At 36.1% G+C, this 15,354-nt stretch overlaps 2 protein-coding genes across 2 annotated transcripts in view; both read right to left on the bottom strand.

The window, feature by feature from the left end:
• Nucleotides 1–14,455, bottom strand: part of LOC109544110 (heparan sulfate 2-O-sulfotransferase pipe) — a 19,996-nt gene extending 5,541 nt beyond the window's left edge. The window contains exon 1 of the mRNA XM_019914150.2: nucleotides 14,138–14,455. Coding sequence (XP_019769709.2) covers nucleotides 14,138–14,199 — 62 coding nt within the window. The 5' untranslated portion in view covers nucleotides 14,200–14,455. The remainder of the gene's footprint in view (nucleotides 1–14,137) is intronic.
• A 425-nt stretch (nucleotides 14,456–14,880) lies between these two features.
• Nucleotides 14,881–15,354, bottom strand: LOC109543992 (cytochrome c, testis-specific). The gene has a single exon (XM_019913957.2). The coding sequence runs from the start codon at nucleotides 15,272–15,274 to the stop codon at nucleotides 14,957–14,959; it is 318 nt and encodes a 105-aa protein (XP_019769516.1). The 5' UTR covers nucleotides 15,275–15,354; the 3' UTR covers nucleotides 14,881–14,956.

Raw genomic sequence — 15,354 nt, 5'->3', positions numbered from 1 at the left:
GTGTTTTTCTTTTGAGTTGCAAAATCGACTCAAACATGACGCTGCCTTTTTCGAAGTTTCTCAAGAACCATTTGAGCCGCAGAATTCGTTTTGGCATAGTTGGATAGAGAATTGAGGCGCTTAGGTACAAGATTATAAGAAAAAATTGGGCAAACTTTAGATTTTTCGAGAAACGCGTGAAATCTTTGGCTCAAAAACGTCCCACCATTTTATTTCCAGAAAATGTCTTTGAAAAATTTTGCATCTGCGTGAACGAAATTTTAACTGAACACACTTTAATAGAACAACTTGAGCAAGTTTGTTGTTAAGCACTGTTTCGGTTTGCGGTGCTGCTATTAAGAGAGTTCTATTTTTTAACATGCGGGACTGTGTTATTAACGTCGGTTTGTGAATGCTAATGACCCTAGTGATGTCACTATAAAATGGTTAATGCTTCTAACAGGAAAAACCGTTGGAAAACAGTTTGTTCCGACTGTCATAGTCGCATTTTATTCTTGAAAATATTTGGCAACGCTCGGGATTTTAATTTTCCGGTCTTGGTGCGATTAGGGATTCAAACACAATAATGGGCTTTTATCGCAAATGTCATCGATGGTTTTTGCTGTTTAATCAATTGTTCTCTTAATGGGTTAAAGCGTGTTTGAAAAACACTGCAATTTCGGGAACGGTAATGGTTTGCAAAAATCCCACGCGCTCATTTCCTTGAAAATTAATTAGCCATTTCAACTGATTCAGCTAGTGAATTGGCTGAAATCATCCACTATTCACCATCCAAATTACTCCAATCGTGTCAATTTCTAAGTTCCTGTATTTCATCTAATTATCGGCGAAAAATGTTAACCCTCTTTGCACGTATGATTAAATTCAGCTAATTGAAAACAGTATTCGGTTCATTACGGCGTAACGGCGGCTGGATCATTAACACGAAGTGGACCGTGCATTTTTGAGGTCAAAACATGATACAAAATAGATGAAACTAGAGTAGAAGTAAATTGTCTCTCCAAGTCCGTAAACTTCGCTCAATGTTCCGAGAGGTGAATTGAACATGACATAAACGTTAGAAAATGTTCGAGTTTTGTCTGCTGAAGCACTAATTCTTGGCTCAAAATGTTCCAAGAATCTTAGATAACGGGAAATGATTACGCGTTTTACTTGTCATGATATAAGCGTAATTGGGACGTTTACAGGATGCTAATAAATAAATAAAATTGCATTCTTGTCTGTGAGAGCAGCTGGTGATGTCGATGTAAAGTCTAGTGAGACCGGGCAAAATGGGGATGCAAAATGGATTATTTACGGTTGAATACGTTTTCTTTGAATGATCCCATTAATTTTCTTAGCGATAAATTCTACACGCAACGCCCTTGCGAAAATATTCCGTCTTCAGTAGGGGTTTTTTGTCCCAATAGACTATACACATACATTTCCGTGGTAGACAGCGAATTGAAATTGAAATTGTGAATAATTTTGATTGATATCCGTCGCGTAATCTTGTGAAGTAATTGGATTTGTTTTTTTTAGCTAAAATTACCCACATTGACCACTAACTTCCTTGATTAAATCTTGGGCAATATTGAACTAATATTAATAGTCCCACCAAACACCGATGCTACCAAACGTTCACCTTTCACATCCGTACACATTCGCACTAATTACAAACGATTACACGAAAGAAAGCCGATTGAGTTGCTTATTATTTATTAAGCCAAAGTAYAGGTTGAATTGTGCTTAGATTTASAAGAACAGTTTTAAGAGATATTTTTTTCAACTTTGTGAAAATTGGGCTGAAAATTAACGCTTCAACAGAATCGCATCCTCTGCTTWAAAAAATCCTCCTTTTCCATCTGATGCAAGTAGCGACATGAAACTTTCGCAATCGATAGGAAACCCTTGAGCGTAAAAATCCTGAAAAATTTATTGAAATCGATTAACAAACTCATTTTTTTCGACTTTATGAAAATTGGGCTGAAAATTAACGCTTCAACAGAATCGCATCCTCTGCTTAAAAAATCGTTATTTTCGATCTAAAGCAAGTAGCGACATGAAACWTTCGCCATCGATAGAAAACACTTGAGAGTAAAATCCTGAAAATTTTATTGRAATGGATCAACAACCTAATTTTTTTCGACTTTATGAAAATTGGGCAGAAAATTAACACTTCAACGGAATCGCATCCTCTGCTTAAAAAAATCCTCAWTTTCGATCTAAAGCAAGTAGCGACATGAAACTTTCGCAATCGATAGGAAACACTTGAGCGTAAAAATCCTGAAAATTTTATTGAAATCGATTAACAAACTCATTTTTTTCGACTTTATGAAAATTGGGCTGAAAACTAACGCATCAACAAAATCGCATCCTCTGTTTAAAAAAATCCTCATTTTCGATTTAAAGCAAGTAGCGACATGAAACTTTCGCAATCGATAGGAAACACTTGAGCGTAAAAATCCTGAAAATTTAATTGAAATCGATCGACAASCTAATTTTTCTCGACTTTATGAAAATTGGGCTGAAAATTAACGCTTCAACAGAATCGCATCCTCTGCTTAAAAAAATCCTCATTTTCGATTTAAAGCAAGTAGCGACATGAAACTTTCGCAATAGATAGGAAACACTTGAGTGTAAAAATCTTGAAAATTTTATTGAAATCGATCAACAACCTCAGTTTTTTCGACATTATAAAAATTGGGCTGAAAATTAACGCTTTAACAGAATCGCATCCTCTGCTTAAAAAATCTACATTTTTGATCTAAAGAAAGTAGCAACATGAAACTTTCGCAATAGATAGGAAACACTTGAGCGTAAAAATCTTGAAATTTTTATTGAAATCGATCAACAACCTCAGTTTTTTCGACATTATAAAAATTGGGCTGAAAATTAACGCTTTAACAAAATCGCATCCTCTGCTTAAAAAAATTCTCATTTTAGATCTAAAGCAAGTAGCGACATCAAACTTTCGCAATAGATAGGAAACACTTGAGCGTAAAAATCCTGAAAATTTTATTGAAATCGATCAACAACCTAATTTTTTTCGACTTTGAAAATTGGGCTGAAAATTAGCGCTTCAACAGAATCGCATCCTCTGCTTAAAAAAATCCTCATTTTCGACCTAAAGCAAGTAGCGACAGGAAACTTTCGCAATAGATAGGAAACACTTGAGCGTAAAAATCTTGAAATTTTTATTGAAATCGATCAACAACCTCATTTTTTTGGACTTTATGAAAATTGATACTTCAACGGCATCGCATCCTCTGCTTAAAGCATTTTTTAAACAGATGATGTTCAAATAATTCTCGATGGGGTGCGGTGGTTGACCAAGTCTTTGATCACTTTCCCACCTTGAATGCAAAATTATGATTTATTTCGGGTGCAGATGTTTTCGACAAAGATGACTTCCTGCTTAAATTGTGCACGACATGTCGATGATATTGTTGCTGGCCACCGGTTTGGCGGGTGAGAGATTTAAAAGGTCTCGGCGAAGGTCCCGTTATTCGCCAAGATCTGGTCCATTAGGTTAAATTTCAGGCCGGCATTTCATTTCCATTTTTACAGTTCTTTCGAGCCGTGAGAGTATCAGCTTAAGTTGGTAAATAGTTGGCTGTGTGTCAGGTATGAAAGTGAATTTCGGGGTCATTGCCGAAACTGCTCACCCACAAGAGCGGCCGGACAATGGAAGACGATGGCCACTTGAAAATTGATAAAAGTTCTAAGAAGCGAATGTTTCATTAAGGAAAAAATTTGATAGAAAGCGATTGTTGCGATGCATGTGCGAAAAGAGAGCCCTGTGTTTCATCGGCAGCTAGTTGAGTCAATGTAGTGTTGGAAACTGGTTAGTTTTTCGCGTTTTTAGGCCGTCGTGCACCAGAACTTCTTGCGGATGTTTCGCAAACACGAGTGGCTTCCATCTTCAGGGGTGGGTTGCTTGGTGCAGCAATCAAGATGCAAAGCACTCGCTAAAACAAAAATATTTTCCACGAGGTCCTAAAAGCCCCGAAAAGCACACCAGTTTCAATCACTTCTAATAAACTTCTCAACAAAATCAACTGGCCAATTTGGACTAACTTTGGAACAAGGTTGATTCTGATTGCTTCGAGCGAATTGATGTCTGTTTGAAGCAATATTTAGTGCAATTCTTTTTCCGCCACTGCGTGGTTTTGCGAAAAATTAGCGAGTCAGATTAAGTTTCTACACGGTGGCAAAATGAGAAAATGCAAATTTGGTTTCACTTGTTCTCAGTTGGACCAAAAAACAATATTTCTTATTTCAATACCACCAGCCTAATTCCAATTGTACCACAAGCGAACCTCATAATTCGAAAAACGTTTTTGAATTTTTGGCTCACCTCGCTTATTTACAGAGTGGCCTTAAAAAACTTTCGGGTCAAAATAAGTGATAACTTTTTCTCGTCAACTTATTTTCAAAATTTAGGGTTAATGATAAAGCCAAAACTTCACAGTGGACTTAAATAATAATTCAATATACCGGGTTGCACGAATGAGCGAAATATTTGAAAGACAGATTCACTTAGTGGAAAATCTTTTATTCTGCTTTGGGTTATTTTTTTGTGCCTTTTTGGTTATTTTTGTATTATGTATGTCGAATTAGCGTCTTAAATCGTCTATTAAGGTTAATTTTCAAGATCAGCTCTGCATCGCACCAAGAGCAGAAAAGTTTTCGCTGCAAGACCAAAACGTTGACTTTTTTAGTCGACCCTATAAATAAAACAGATGATCCAAAAATTTAAAAGTCATTTCGAGCTATTTGGTTTATTTTGAAACATTTGGTGTTGAGATCCAAAAAACTTTTTTTGCCCAACCCAAGTTTAGCATGCTCCTATAGGAACATGTTAAACTGCAAAATTTTCCATTTTTTATTTGCCGCCCTGTAGAAGAATTTCTCTGAGGTGCTTGATTTTTACCAAAACATTGTTTAACAATAGTTGATTAGCGGCGATTTGACTGTTCGACAAAAACAAATTTATTTAAAAACTTAACTTTAAAAACACGAAACATTTTCAGTAAACACACTTATTTTTATGTTTCACTGCAGTTTGAAATGAAATCCATTGAATCCTCTTAATTTGAGCCGTTTTCTGAGCGTGGTGCAAGGAATACTGAAACATCTCTGAGTCTCCGTTGCATGTTTTTCTAGCTACTTGAGCATTAGCCAAAAAATCAACAAAAATAAGTGATAATACACATTTAAGCCTCACTGGAGCTTTTAGGAATAAGTTGCGTGATTTGAGCCTTTGCAGCAATGTTTCTTCTGAGGATTTTGTTGCCAAATACGCCAAAATCCAAAGATTAGCTTCTCATTGGAGCTTCAGAATAGCGTGACTTGTGTGGTTTGAGGCCGAAAATGAGCTTCTGAAGCGTCACCTGAACAGAAATGAGAAAACCAGAAATCAGTGTCGGTTTAGTTGAGAAGGATTTCTCAGCTTTTTTCGGTAAGATTAAGACCCTTGAGCGATAGGCAAAGCATTTGAGCTTTGAGGATCAAATCGCATTGTCTGAGCCGCTGCAACTTTGCAACTTTGAAAGAACATTTCTGAGTAGCAGCCAAAGGTTTTCTGATTCACTTGATATTAAAAAACGATTAAAAGTCATTGATTTTTCGGAATGCTACCAAACCTTCTACTTCTGAGGATTTAGCGGCGAATAAGGCGATAATCGGTGTTTTCTAAGCGCAATTTTTTACTAGTTTGAGGTCAGAAAACTTCGATTTAATCGACCTAATTGTCGTATTTGGCTTGAAAGTGACTTTTTGGACAAAAGTAGTCAAAGTAGACTGGTTTTAGCAAAAAATGTTATTTGAAGGTGTGGAGTTTTGCACGAATTGCAACGGGTTTTCATCCAACTAAGAGCATGCCAATCTTTCGGAAATGTTCGCATTTTTTCATCTGCCGCCCTGTTAAAAGTATCTGAGGTGCTCAATTTTTACCAAAACATGTGGATCGCTCCAAGCAACGAGAATTTACCCAGTTCCAAAGTTGGGACAAGTTTGGCCGTGTAACGTTCGTTTTGCTGAGCTTTATTGTTCCATTTGATGAAAATTTGTTCTGGTTGTTTTCGCAAAAAGCTGCCTCTTGCGCGTATTGCCGGGAAACTACAATAAGAGATAATGAGGGGAAAGTCGCAATCGTTTTTCAAGAAATAATGTAACGTAAAGACGCAATGATATTATTTATCCAACTTCTGCTGAAACAATTTGTTGCGATTTAGATCGAGGTGTAAACCACAGGACTTTCACAAAAAAAATGCCATAATTCGAGATTTGGCGTCGTTGTTACGGTTGTTAACGCATTGCGAGCTCGGCAGATTAACTAGATGCCTCCGAAGATAAAGTGCGAATTTCTTATTATTCATGGAGAAAGGCTCTTAATTCACGTCGTTTCACTTAGAGGTAACTTCAGTAGATTTTACTCATCTAAGGTGCGTTTTATGTTATCTTTTAGCTCATTAATTAGAAATGGCATTGCGGGCTGCCAATTACATCGCAAAAATCCTGCTGTCTTCAAACCTTTCGGTAAGCAAACAACATCACAAAGAACACCTTTCACTGGTTGATCTGTTCTGCAATTTTTCCTTCTTGACTCCACAAATCATCGCTTGTATGGCGAAAAGAAACGTTTATTGGCCAAGCCAATAACATTCACTATTTGCATGAGGAGTTTCAACTAAATTATCAATTTAGTTAGAGAAGTTCTTCATAATGAAAGGGAAGCGACATTTGCCAAGTAGATATAACGAAGCCGCAAGAGGCTGTGCCAGGAGCAAGCACAGAATATGTAAGCGAATTCAGGTTTTGGCAGCCTTGTTGGGCTTTCTCCATGCCGTTATTTGCCCTCTTAAGTTACATTTCGACCGACCTGTCTTTTGTTATGCAAATTTGCAGCCTGCATTGTCTTTTTTAATGATATTCCTAATGAACAAAACGTAATGGTATTGAAAGTCGCTAATTACTGACGATGGCCCTGATTAACAGAGCGAAGAGAGGAAGTGGATGAATTGGAGGGTTTAGTTCAAGTCCAAGGCACTCACTTGAAAAATGACGCTAAATTTCGAAATAGAAAAACATCCTTAATTATCGCGTTATTTTTAATTGTGGCTAAGTTATGCAGAAATGTTAAAGCTTCAATTGACCTTTGACGGTGGCCTGCTGCTCAAGTGAAAATGTAGATTAAAACATTTCTTTCGTTGGCTGGTTAGAATCATTTTGAAACCGACCCATCAACTATCACATCCTTTTACTTTTGGTGCTACAATGAAGACGAATGATTGTTTCGTGCTTTCTAGATCCGATTCAGATGTTACAGCTTTTCAACCTAGTCGGCATCTTTTTAATCTTCATATTTGATGCCTTGCGACACTTACTTTTTAAGTGAAACAGTTCTAAGTTGAGGAATTTGTAGGCAACTTTCCCGAACGATTTTCATATTTTGCATTGTCCGTCAAATTAATTGCTCTGAATTCATTCTCTACTCATTCATTACCACGTCTTCTAGGTGCATTTGGATTTGGTTCAGTGTAACAAATCCCGATAAGGATTTCCGTGAACATTTCCATGTGCGTGTTTTTTGCCCACATGACATTCGCACCGGATTATACCGAACAGAAAAACACTTTTAAAGGAAAAGCCAAAGCGGATCGGAATTGAACTGGGCACAATCCGGTAATGATAGCAACCAGTCGATGGCTTTCTCTTGCATTATTGTATCATGTTACGGATACGAGACCAGACTTGTTAATCCCAATTATCTCTTTGCATTTGTGCGTTTCCGTTGGGCCTGACCGTTTGATTCCTTCCATAAATAAATTATTGAGTTGCTTGAAGTCTGAAAAATCATACATTGGTTCACTATTTAAGGCACTTTCTTTTGTGAAAATTCAGCTATTGTTGTCACCAACTAGAACATAAATATTTGCCCCATTTTCATAATTTTTTTATTGTCTTCTACATGTCTTGATATATCTGGCTTTCTTCAGTCTATAACATTGGGCCCAATTTGCGTTCGAAATAAGCTTATCAAAGATTTTACCGCTATAACTGAATTCGCAACGAAATTTACAGGTTTGCTATTACCTAAACTAGTACAACATGACGGTTAATTTAATTCAACTGGTTCATAAACGCAAATTACCATTAACGACTGCCTAACAAATAACTACTTGACGCTGGTAATAAATAATTATTAATAAGTCGTTAAAAAGCGCAAACAATCAACTCGTATCAGACACCGGGACATGAAATGGTTTGAATGCGTTTTAATGTTTAATTAAACTCACTGATTTAAGGAACTAACATTTGTATAAACATTTTTATATAACACTTAGCAGAATGGCCACTTTACATTCTAAAGAGATGTTGTGTAACTGCGACTAATGAAGCTATTTAAGCAGTCGCTCCATAGATTCGTGAAATTCGGCCATTGAATTTTAGATTAGGACTTAATCAAGAATGTTCCATATTTGGTCAAGTCGTTCATTATGGTTATTCTTCGTTATTTGGCAATGTGATCCCAATTTTCATAAAATTTTAAAGCGTTTTTTTGGGCCAAATTCTTCAGCGATTTTAGCGGATATTAGAGCTTCTCTTGAATCAATTTCGTCATACAACTTTGAAATTCCTTTTAGCATTAATAAAAACGCGTATAAACAACACTTGAATTTGTTTTGCACATAATTATGCTAATATTCATTAACGTCTCCAAGCTAATTATCTAAACAGCGGCTCTCAAATTCCCATGAATCGGTTTTCAATTATTTTCTCAATCGACATTTTTTATGTTTTTTCAAAACTTCAAATGCGTTCAAAGATAATGGAGATTAGAACTTCGGAATATGATGAGCAAGACGATGAAGATCTCAAGCAATAAGGAAAGTGTTTTGATATCAACTTTACAGATGTTTGAATTTTGAGTTGTTCAATGAGCTCGTCGCATTCTTCGATTTCTTCTGATGTAGATGATGTAGAGTTCTAGGCATTCTGTGAAATTTGAAATTTTTCGGATCAAAAATCGCTTAAAGCAGGCCAAAAATGATGATTATTCGCCAAAATCATCAAGAATTCGAGATATTTTGAGAGTTTTGATATTTTTTGAAAAAACCTTTTTCTCTTATGAAATTTTTGATCAAAAATAAAACATTTACATGCACATTTTTTGCGCCAATTCGATTGCTTCCGATCGAAGAAGCTTCCCAAAATGTACATTTAAAGCTTTTCGCTCTATAATATGGAAAATATCGTCGGTTAGAAAATCGCTACAGCTGAAAACTACTCAAAATGGACTGAAAATTTCGATTGTTTCGGATTTGAAGATTCTAACGTGTTTTTAATTAGTCATTTATTCTATTCTTCTCTTCCGTCTGAACGAAAAGATGTAGAATTCGAGGCATTCTGTAAAACTTTAATTTTTTTTGCAAAAATCGACCTTCGACCCTTAACAAATTTTCAATCCAAAATCAAAATTTCACATGCGTGTTTTTGGGGCTCAGTAGATTGTTTTCGATCTAAGAAGCTCTTTAAATTGTACATCTAAAGTTTTTGGCTCTATAATACGGAAGAAAACGCCGGTTGAAAAATCGCTACCCCTGAAAATTGTTCAAAATGCACTGAAAATTTCGATTGTTTCGGATTTGAAGATTCTAATGTAGTTTTTAAATAGTCATTTATATTCTTTTGTTCCGTCTGAACGAAATGATGTAGAATTCGAGGCATTTTGAGAGACTTCATTTTTTTTGAAGAAATTGACCCTCACCCCTTATGAAATTTTCAATCAAAAATCAAAATTTTATATGCGTGTTTTTTGGGCTCAATGGATTGTTTTCGACCTAAGAAGCTCTCTAAATTGTGCATATAAAGTTTTTGGCTCTATAATCAGGAAGATATCGTCGGTTAAAAAATCGCTCCAGCTGAAAACTACTCAAAATGGACTGAAAATTTCGATTGTTCGGCTTTGAAGACTCTAACATGGTTTTTAATTAGTCATTTATATTCTTTTCTTCCGTCTGAACGAAATGATGCAGACATCGAGGCATTTTGTAAGACTTCACTTTTTTTTTTTAAAATCGATCTTCACCCCCTATGAAATGTTTAATCAAAAATCAAAATTTTACATGCGTGTTTTTTGAGCGCAATGTATTGTTGTAGTCCTAAGAAGCTCCCCAAAATGCGCATATAAAAGTTTTGGCTCTCTAATAAGGAAAATATCGGCGGTTAAAGATCGTGACTGCTCAAAAACCACTCAAAATGTCGATTATTTCTGATCTAAAGAGTCCAGCGTAATTATTAATAAGCTCTTTGCATTCCTCCTTTGTTTCTCATAAAATTCATGGAGAATTTAAGACATTTTCTGAGATTTCAATTTTTCCCTGTAAAATTCTCGACAAAAAATCCAAATTTTACATGGGGGTTTTTTAGCTATTGATCTCCTTCCGACTCAATACGCAGCTCTGTAGTATCCACATATAAACTGATGGGGCCAACAAGAAAAATATCGTCGGTTAAAAATGTCGATTGTTTCGGATTTGAAGATTCTAGCGTGCTTTTCATGTGAGGAAAACGATTCAGTATTCACAAATATTCTAAAATCCCATGAAAATGTTTTAATATCTTCGCCTGCACGCGATTTTTCTTCATGCGGTCGACTGTTTCAACTGAAGAAACCGGAAGTAATCGACCAATAAAATCAACGTGAAATTTAGTTACCAAATTCACTTGATCATAACGCTGAAGATACATTAAACATTCCTAAAACTCGCCCTCAACTTAACATTAAGCAAACTTCCACTCCAGCCTTCAAAAGCTTCCCAATTTCAAAATTTGGAAAACCAATTTTCCACTCGGTGATATATTCCAATTCTTCTAGGAAGGAAGATCCTTCCTATTTCTTTTGATAGACAAATGTCTTCCAAGCAGATTTCTCGCATTCTCTGAAAGAACTAGATGGACATCGATTATCCGCGGTAGGTATTGATCTAATGTCTTTTTTGCTCCAATTTCGATCAGGCATCAATTAAATGTAGGTTAGCGAAACTTGTGGTCATCAGATCGGTCGATACGTGTTGTTTTACAGTCATTACACACAACGGCAATATTGTATTGTTTCTTCAATGAGTGTAATTCGGGGCAATTGTTTATATGGTAATTTCATGTGTGATGGCATGTACGAGTGAAGTAAAATTGCCTCTGGACGGTGCCAAATCAAGCAATTACACCATATGTGTTTGAAATTAAATTTTGATTTATTACGCAAGAATTGGACTACTTTCTTCCATATAGGAAATCACTTTAAAGTGTTGCAATTTTTTTTTCAACTTGTGTAGAGTAGATTTTCAATTTTTTTTGATTTTACCTGTACTGTACTTTTTAAATATACATATGTTGGACTTAATTGGATTTTCTACGGTTTGGTTGATTCAATGCCACCGTTCGTTTAATGGTGCCCGTTACTTTATTTTAGTCTTTGCGACAGCTAACTTTAATTAACTTTTTTCAGGTTAATTAATGATTTCACGCTGTTTTAACTAGTTCATATTTTTCAATTTATTCGTATAAGGATAGAGGAACGGTTGTTAAACTTCTATGGCTTTTCTTTCGGTGCCACAGTTCTATCGAGTTTATCAGAGAACAAGAAATGAGAAGAAAAGAAAGAATTTAAGATCCTTTTTGTTAATAGGGCTGTTAATAATTGTTAACTGGCTGCAGACGAAATGAAGCGCCAAGGGCCAAAAGAACATTCTGCAAGTCGCTTCCCTCATCAATTATTCCGTTAGGTAATTAAAATAGATTTTACTCAACTACTTAGTTCTACCATTAGTAAGTCGCGAAACACACCAGAAAGTGTAAAACATGTATAAAAAACGGCTTTGTTGCAGTTAGTTGCATTTGGATTTTCCATCATCCTTCTGTTAGAACGTTCGAATGCCGATTTCGAGGTGTTAAAATTGGCTTTTATTCGATCTTGTGTGCCGATTTCACTTCGCTATTTGGTTACATTTGTTTAGATCTTTTTAAGTTTACTTCAGTCAAGAGTTGTTGTGAATACGCTAAGTGACTTTCAAATAGTTATCGAAGTCGATGAAATTGACCCGCTCTTTCTTGATCTTGACAAATTCACTGTGTTTGGCCTTTGAGGTGGATTTCCTTTTGTTTCGGTCCATTTAAAGCACATTTTGTTGGCCTTTTTGGATTTGATTGATTTTTTCTTTGTGAATAACTCGAATGTGAGTTCTGGTTGAACGTTGGCGTTTCTTGTGTATTTCCAAATCTTTAAATGAACAGGGACTTATTTATCTCTTTTGTTATGACCGACTTTCGAAAAATTGTTCTGCAAAAACGGGGCAAAAGAGGAATATTTTATACAGAAATCAATACAAGATACTCCACTTTATATGCCCTGAAAGTTGTAAATTTATCGCACCATTCTTGGAGTTTTGACGATTTTTTTAAATTTAGTCGGATTAACCCGCCGTCTTGGCAATAATTGTACAGAAACTATGCCAAAGCGAGAGACGCTTGATACAGAAATCAATAGAAGACTCTTCGGTTCATGTGCCCTAAAAGTTGCAAATTGAAGGCGTGTTTTTTGAATGTTGGGGAACTCTTCAAATTGACTTGGATTTTTCCGTTAACAGACACTTTCAAAATTATTATGCAAAAACTGTACTAAAGATAGAAACGAGTTATACAGCAATCAGTGGAAAAGACTTTACGTTATATGCCCTAAAAGTGGCAAATTCATAAAGTAGTTATTCGAGTTAGAGCGATTTTTTTAAATGGAGCTGGTGCCTTTTTGACGCTAATAAACAGATTCTAAAAATAATTATGCAAAAACTAGACGAAACAGAAAAACGCTTTATGAGGCAATCAATAAAAGGGACGTGATGTGCCCTAAAAGTTGCAAATTCAAGGCAAATTTTCTGAATTTTTGGCGAATTTTTAAAATTGACTTGGATTTTCTCGGTGTAGCTTACGTTAACAGACAGATTCAAAAAATCATTACGCAAAAACTAGATTAGAGCACGACATTCTTTATGAAGCAATCAATAGAAGACACTTCGCTTTATACTCCCTAAAAGTTGAAAATTGAATGCAAATTTTCTGAATTTTTGGCAAATTTTTCATTTTGACTTGGATTCTTCCGGGATGTCGAATTTTTTAAATAGAGCCGAATTCTCCTTGACGTTGATAGACACATTCGAAAAATAGTTATGGAAAAACTAGACGAAATAGAGAAACGCTTTACGAAGAAATCAATAGACGAGACTTCGCTTTATATGCTCTAAAAATTGCGAATTTGCTGCAAATTTTCTGAATTTTTAGGGAATTTTTGAAATTGGCTTGGACTCTTCCGGCATGTTTTTTACTTTAATAGACCTTTTCACAAACCATTATGCAAAAAATATGCCCACGATGGAGACACTTTGTACAGTAATCAATAGAAGAAACTTCACATTATCTGCTCACAAAGTATCAAATTCATAACGCAGTTTTTCGAGTTTGTTGAATTTTTTAAATAGAGCCGGTGTCTCCTTGGTGTTAATAGGCACATTGCAAAAGTAGTTAGATATGAAAAAATTAGACGAAAGAGGGCGAAAAGCTTTGGTAAGCAATCACTATTGATTGCAATGATTTTTTGAAAATGTCTGCTAACGTAAAAGACACACCGGCAAAATTTAAGTCAATTTCAAAAAATCGCCGAAAATTTTTGACGATTTTTTGAAATTTTTTGAAATTTTCCCGGTGTTTTTTTACGTTAGCAGACATTTTCAAAAAATCGTTGCAGAAAAACTATGCTTGAGATGAAGACACCTTATACAGCAATGAATAGAAAATAGTGCGCGTGATTCGCTCTAAAAGTTGCAAATTTAACTAAAATTTTCTGAATTTTTGAAATTGACTTGAATTTTTTCGGCGGCTTTTTTACGTTAAGAGATACTTTCAAAAAACTATTATGCACAAACTATAGTACATCTAGGGACACTTTATAGAGCAATCAATAGGAAAAGCACCCTGATATGCACTCAATAGATAGAGTCGTATTTTGAGTTTTGACTCTTTTTAACTGAAGAATAGAACCGCCACATGAACCAAAATGAAAATGGTATCAAAAAAACTCAATTTTTCAAAATCAACTCACCTTTTGGGTAACGTAAACCGCCGTGGCCGATAAGCCTGGTCGATCTTTCTCGCGATATTCATGGCTTCGATGCTGTTTCAATCAGTCTTTTCACACCAACGAATCAACTAGAGTTTCAGTCACCAAAACGTCTTTAGCACATTGGAACGCGAAAAAACAGCGGCCAATCAGCCGAGCCCATAGACGCAAATGCGACCATCAACAGACACTATTCTGGTCGAAATCTCTTCGACTTCCTGCCGGCAAGTACCAGCGTCGAACCAGCCTGATGGTACTCCTGCTGCTTCCACATTTGGCCTACTCTTTTGATTTACGTGTGGCGTCCGTTGTCCTCGTAATTATTCTAGGTTTTTCAGTCACATCACGCGCCATGACTGGTTCTACAAATGCCGAATGTTCTTTTGTGTTAATTACCGTTTTTTCAGAGGTTTGTTTTGATTTTTTCTCATGGTTCCGGGTACCTTTGCCGATTTGTTATCGTGTGCTTCAGTTGATAGTTTTCCACTTTTTATGGGGCGTTTGCATGTTGTTCTATAGTTTTATTTGATTTGTTGTTTTTGGTTGATTCAGGTTTCTGCTTGATTCACTTTGATGAAAAAATATTGCGCGGTTGGAAGATATTTGAAATGGGAACTTCGTGGTTGGTAACCGCGCGCTAAATACCAGCAGCTAAAATTTGCGTTCGAAGAACGATTCTTTGATGTATTGATTTTGCCAAAAGACTTTTGAATGCAAACAGAAAAACCAATCCAGATTGTTTTTATTAAAATTAACACATTGCCAATCGCTTCAAAGCCCTTAGACTTAAATCCCTACTTTCTAGGCCGATGAGGCCTGTTTCAAATAAGCAATCAAATCCTTCCGCTCCTGCTCCTTCTTCAGGCCAGCAAACACCATTTTCGTTCCCGGAATATACTTTTTCGGGTCCGTCAAGTACACGTCAAGAGTTTCCTCGTTCCAGACCACTCCCTTGTTCTTATTGGCCTCCGTATAGGAATAGTTGGGCGCCTGGCCGCTTTTCCTGCCGAACATTCCATGCAAATTGGGGCCCACCTTATGTTTGCCCCCTTTCTCCACTGTGTGGCACTGCGAACACGAGCGCACGAAGATTTTCTGACCCTTGCCAGCGTCTCCCATTTTTCTTCAATTTGTCACCAAAATTTCGAAGATTCGTCTTCAAATGCCATCATTGTTTTGTCAACGTCATTAAACTTCCA

This window comes from Dendroctonus ponderosae, unplaced genomic scaffold (genome assembly GCF_020466585.1).
Source record: "Dendroctonus ponderosae isolate FM_Combo_2020 unplaced genomic scaffold, Dpon_F_20191213v2 Dpon_F_20191213_4, whole genome shotgun sequence".
NCBI classification, from domain to species: Eukaryota; Metazoa; Arthropoda; class Insecta; order Coleoptera; family Curculionidae; genus Dendroctonus; species Dendroctonus ponderosae.
This window is presented reverse-complemented; position numbering and strand designations above follow the sequence as displayed.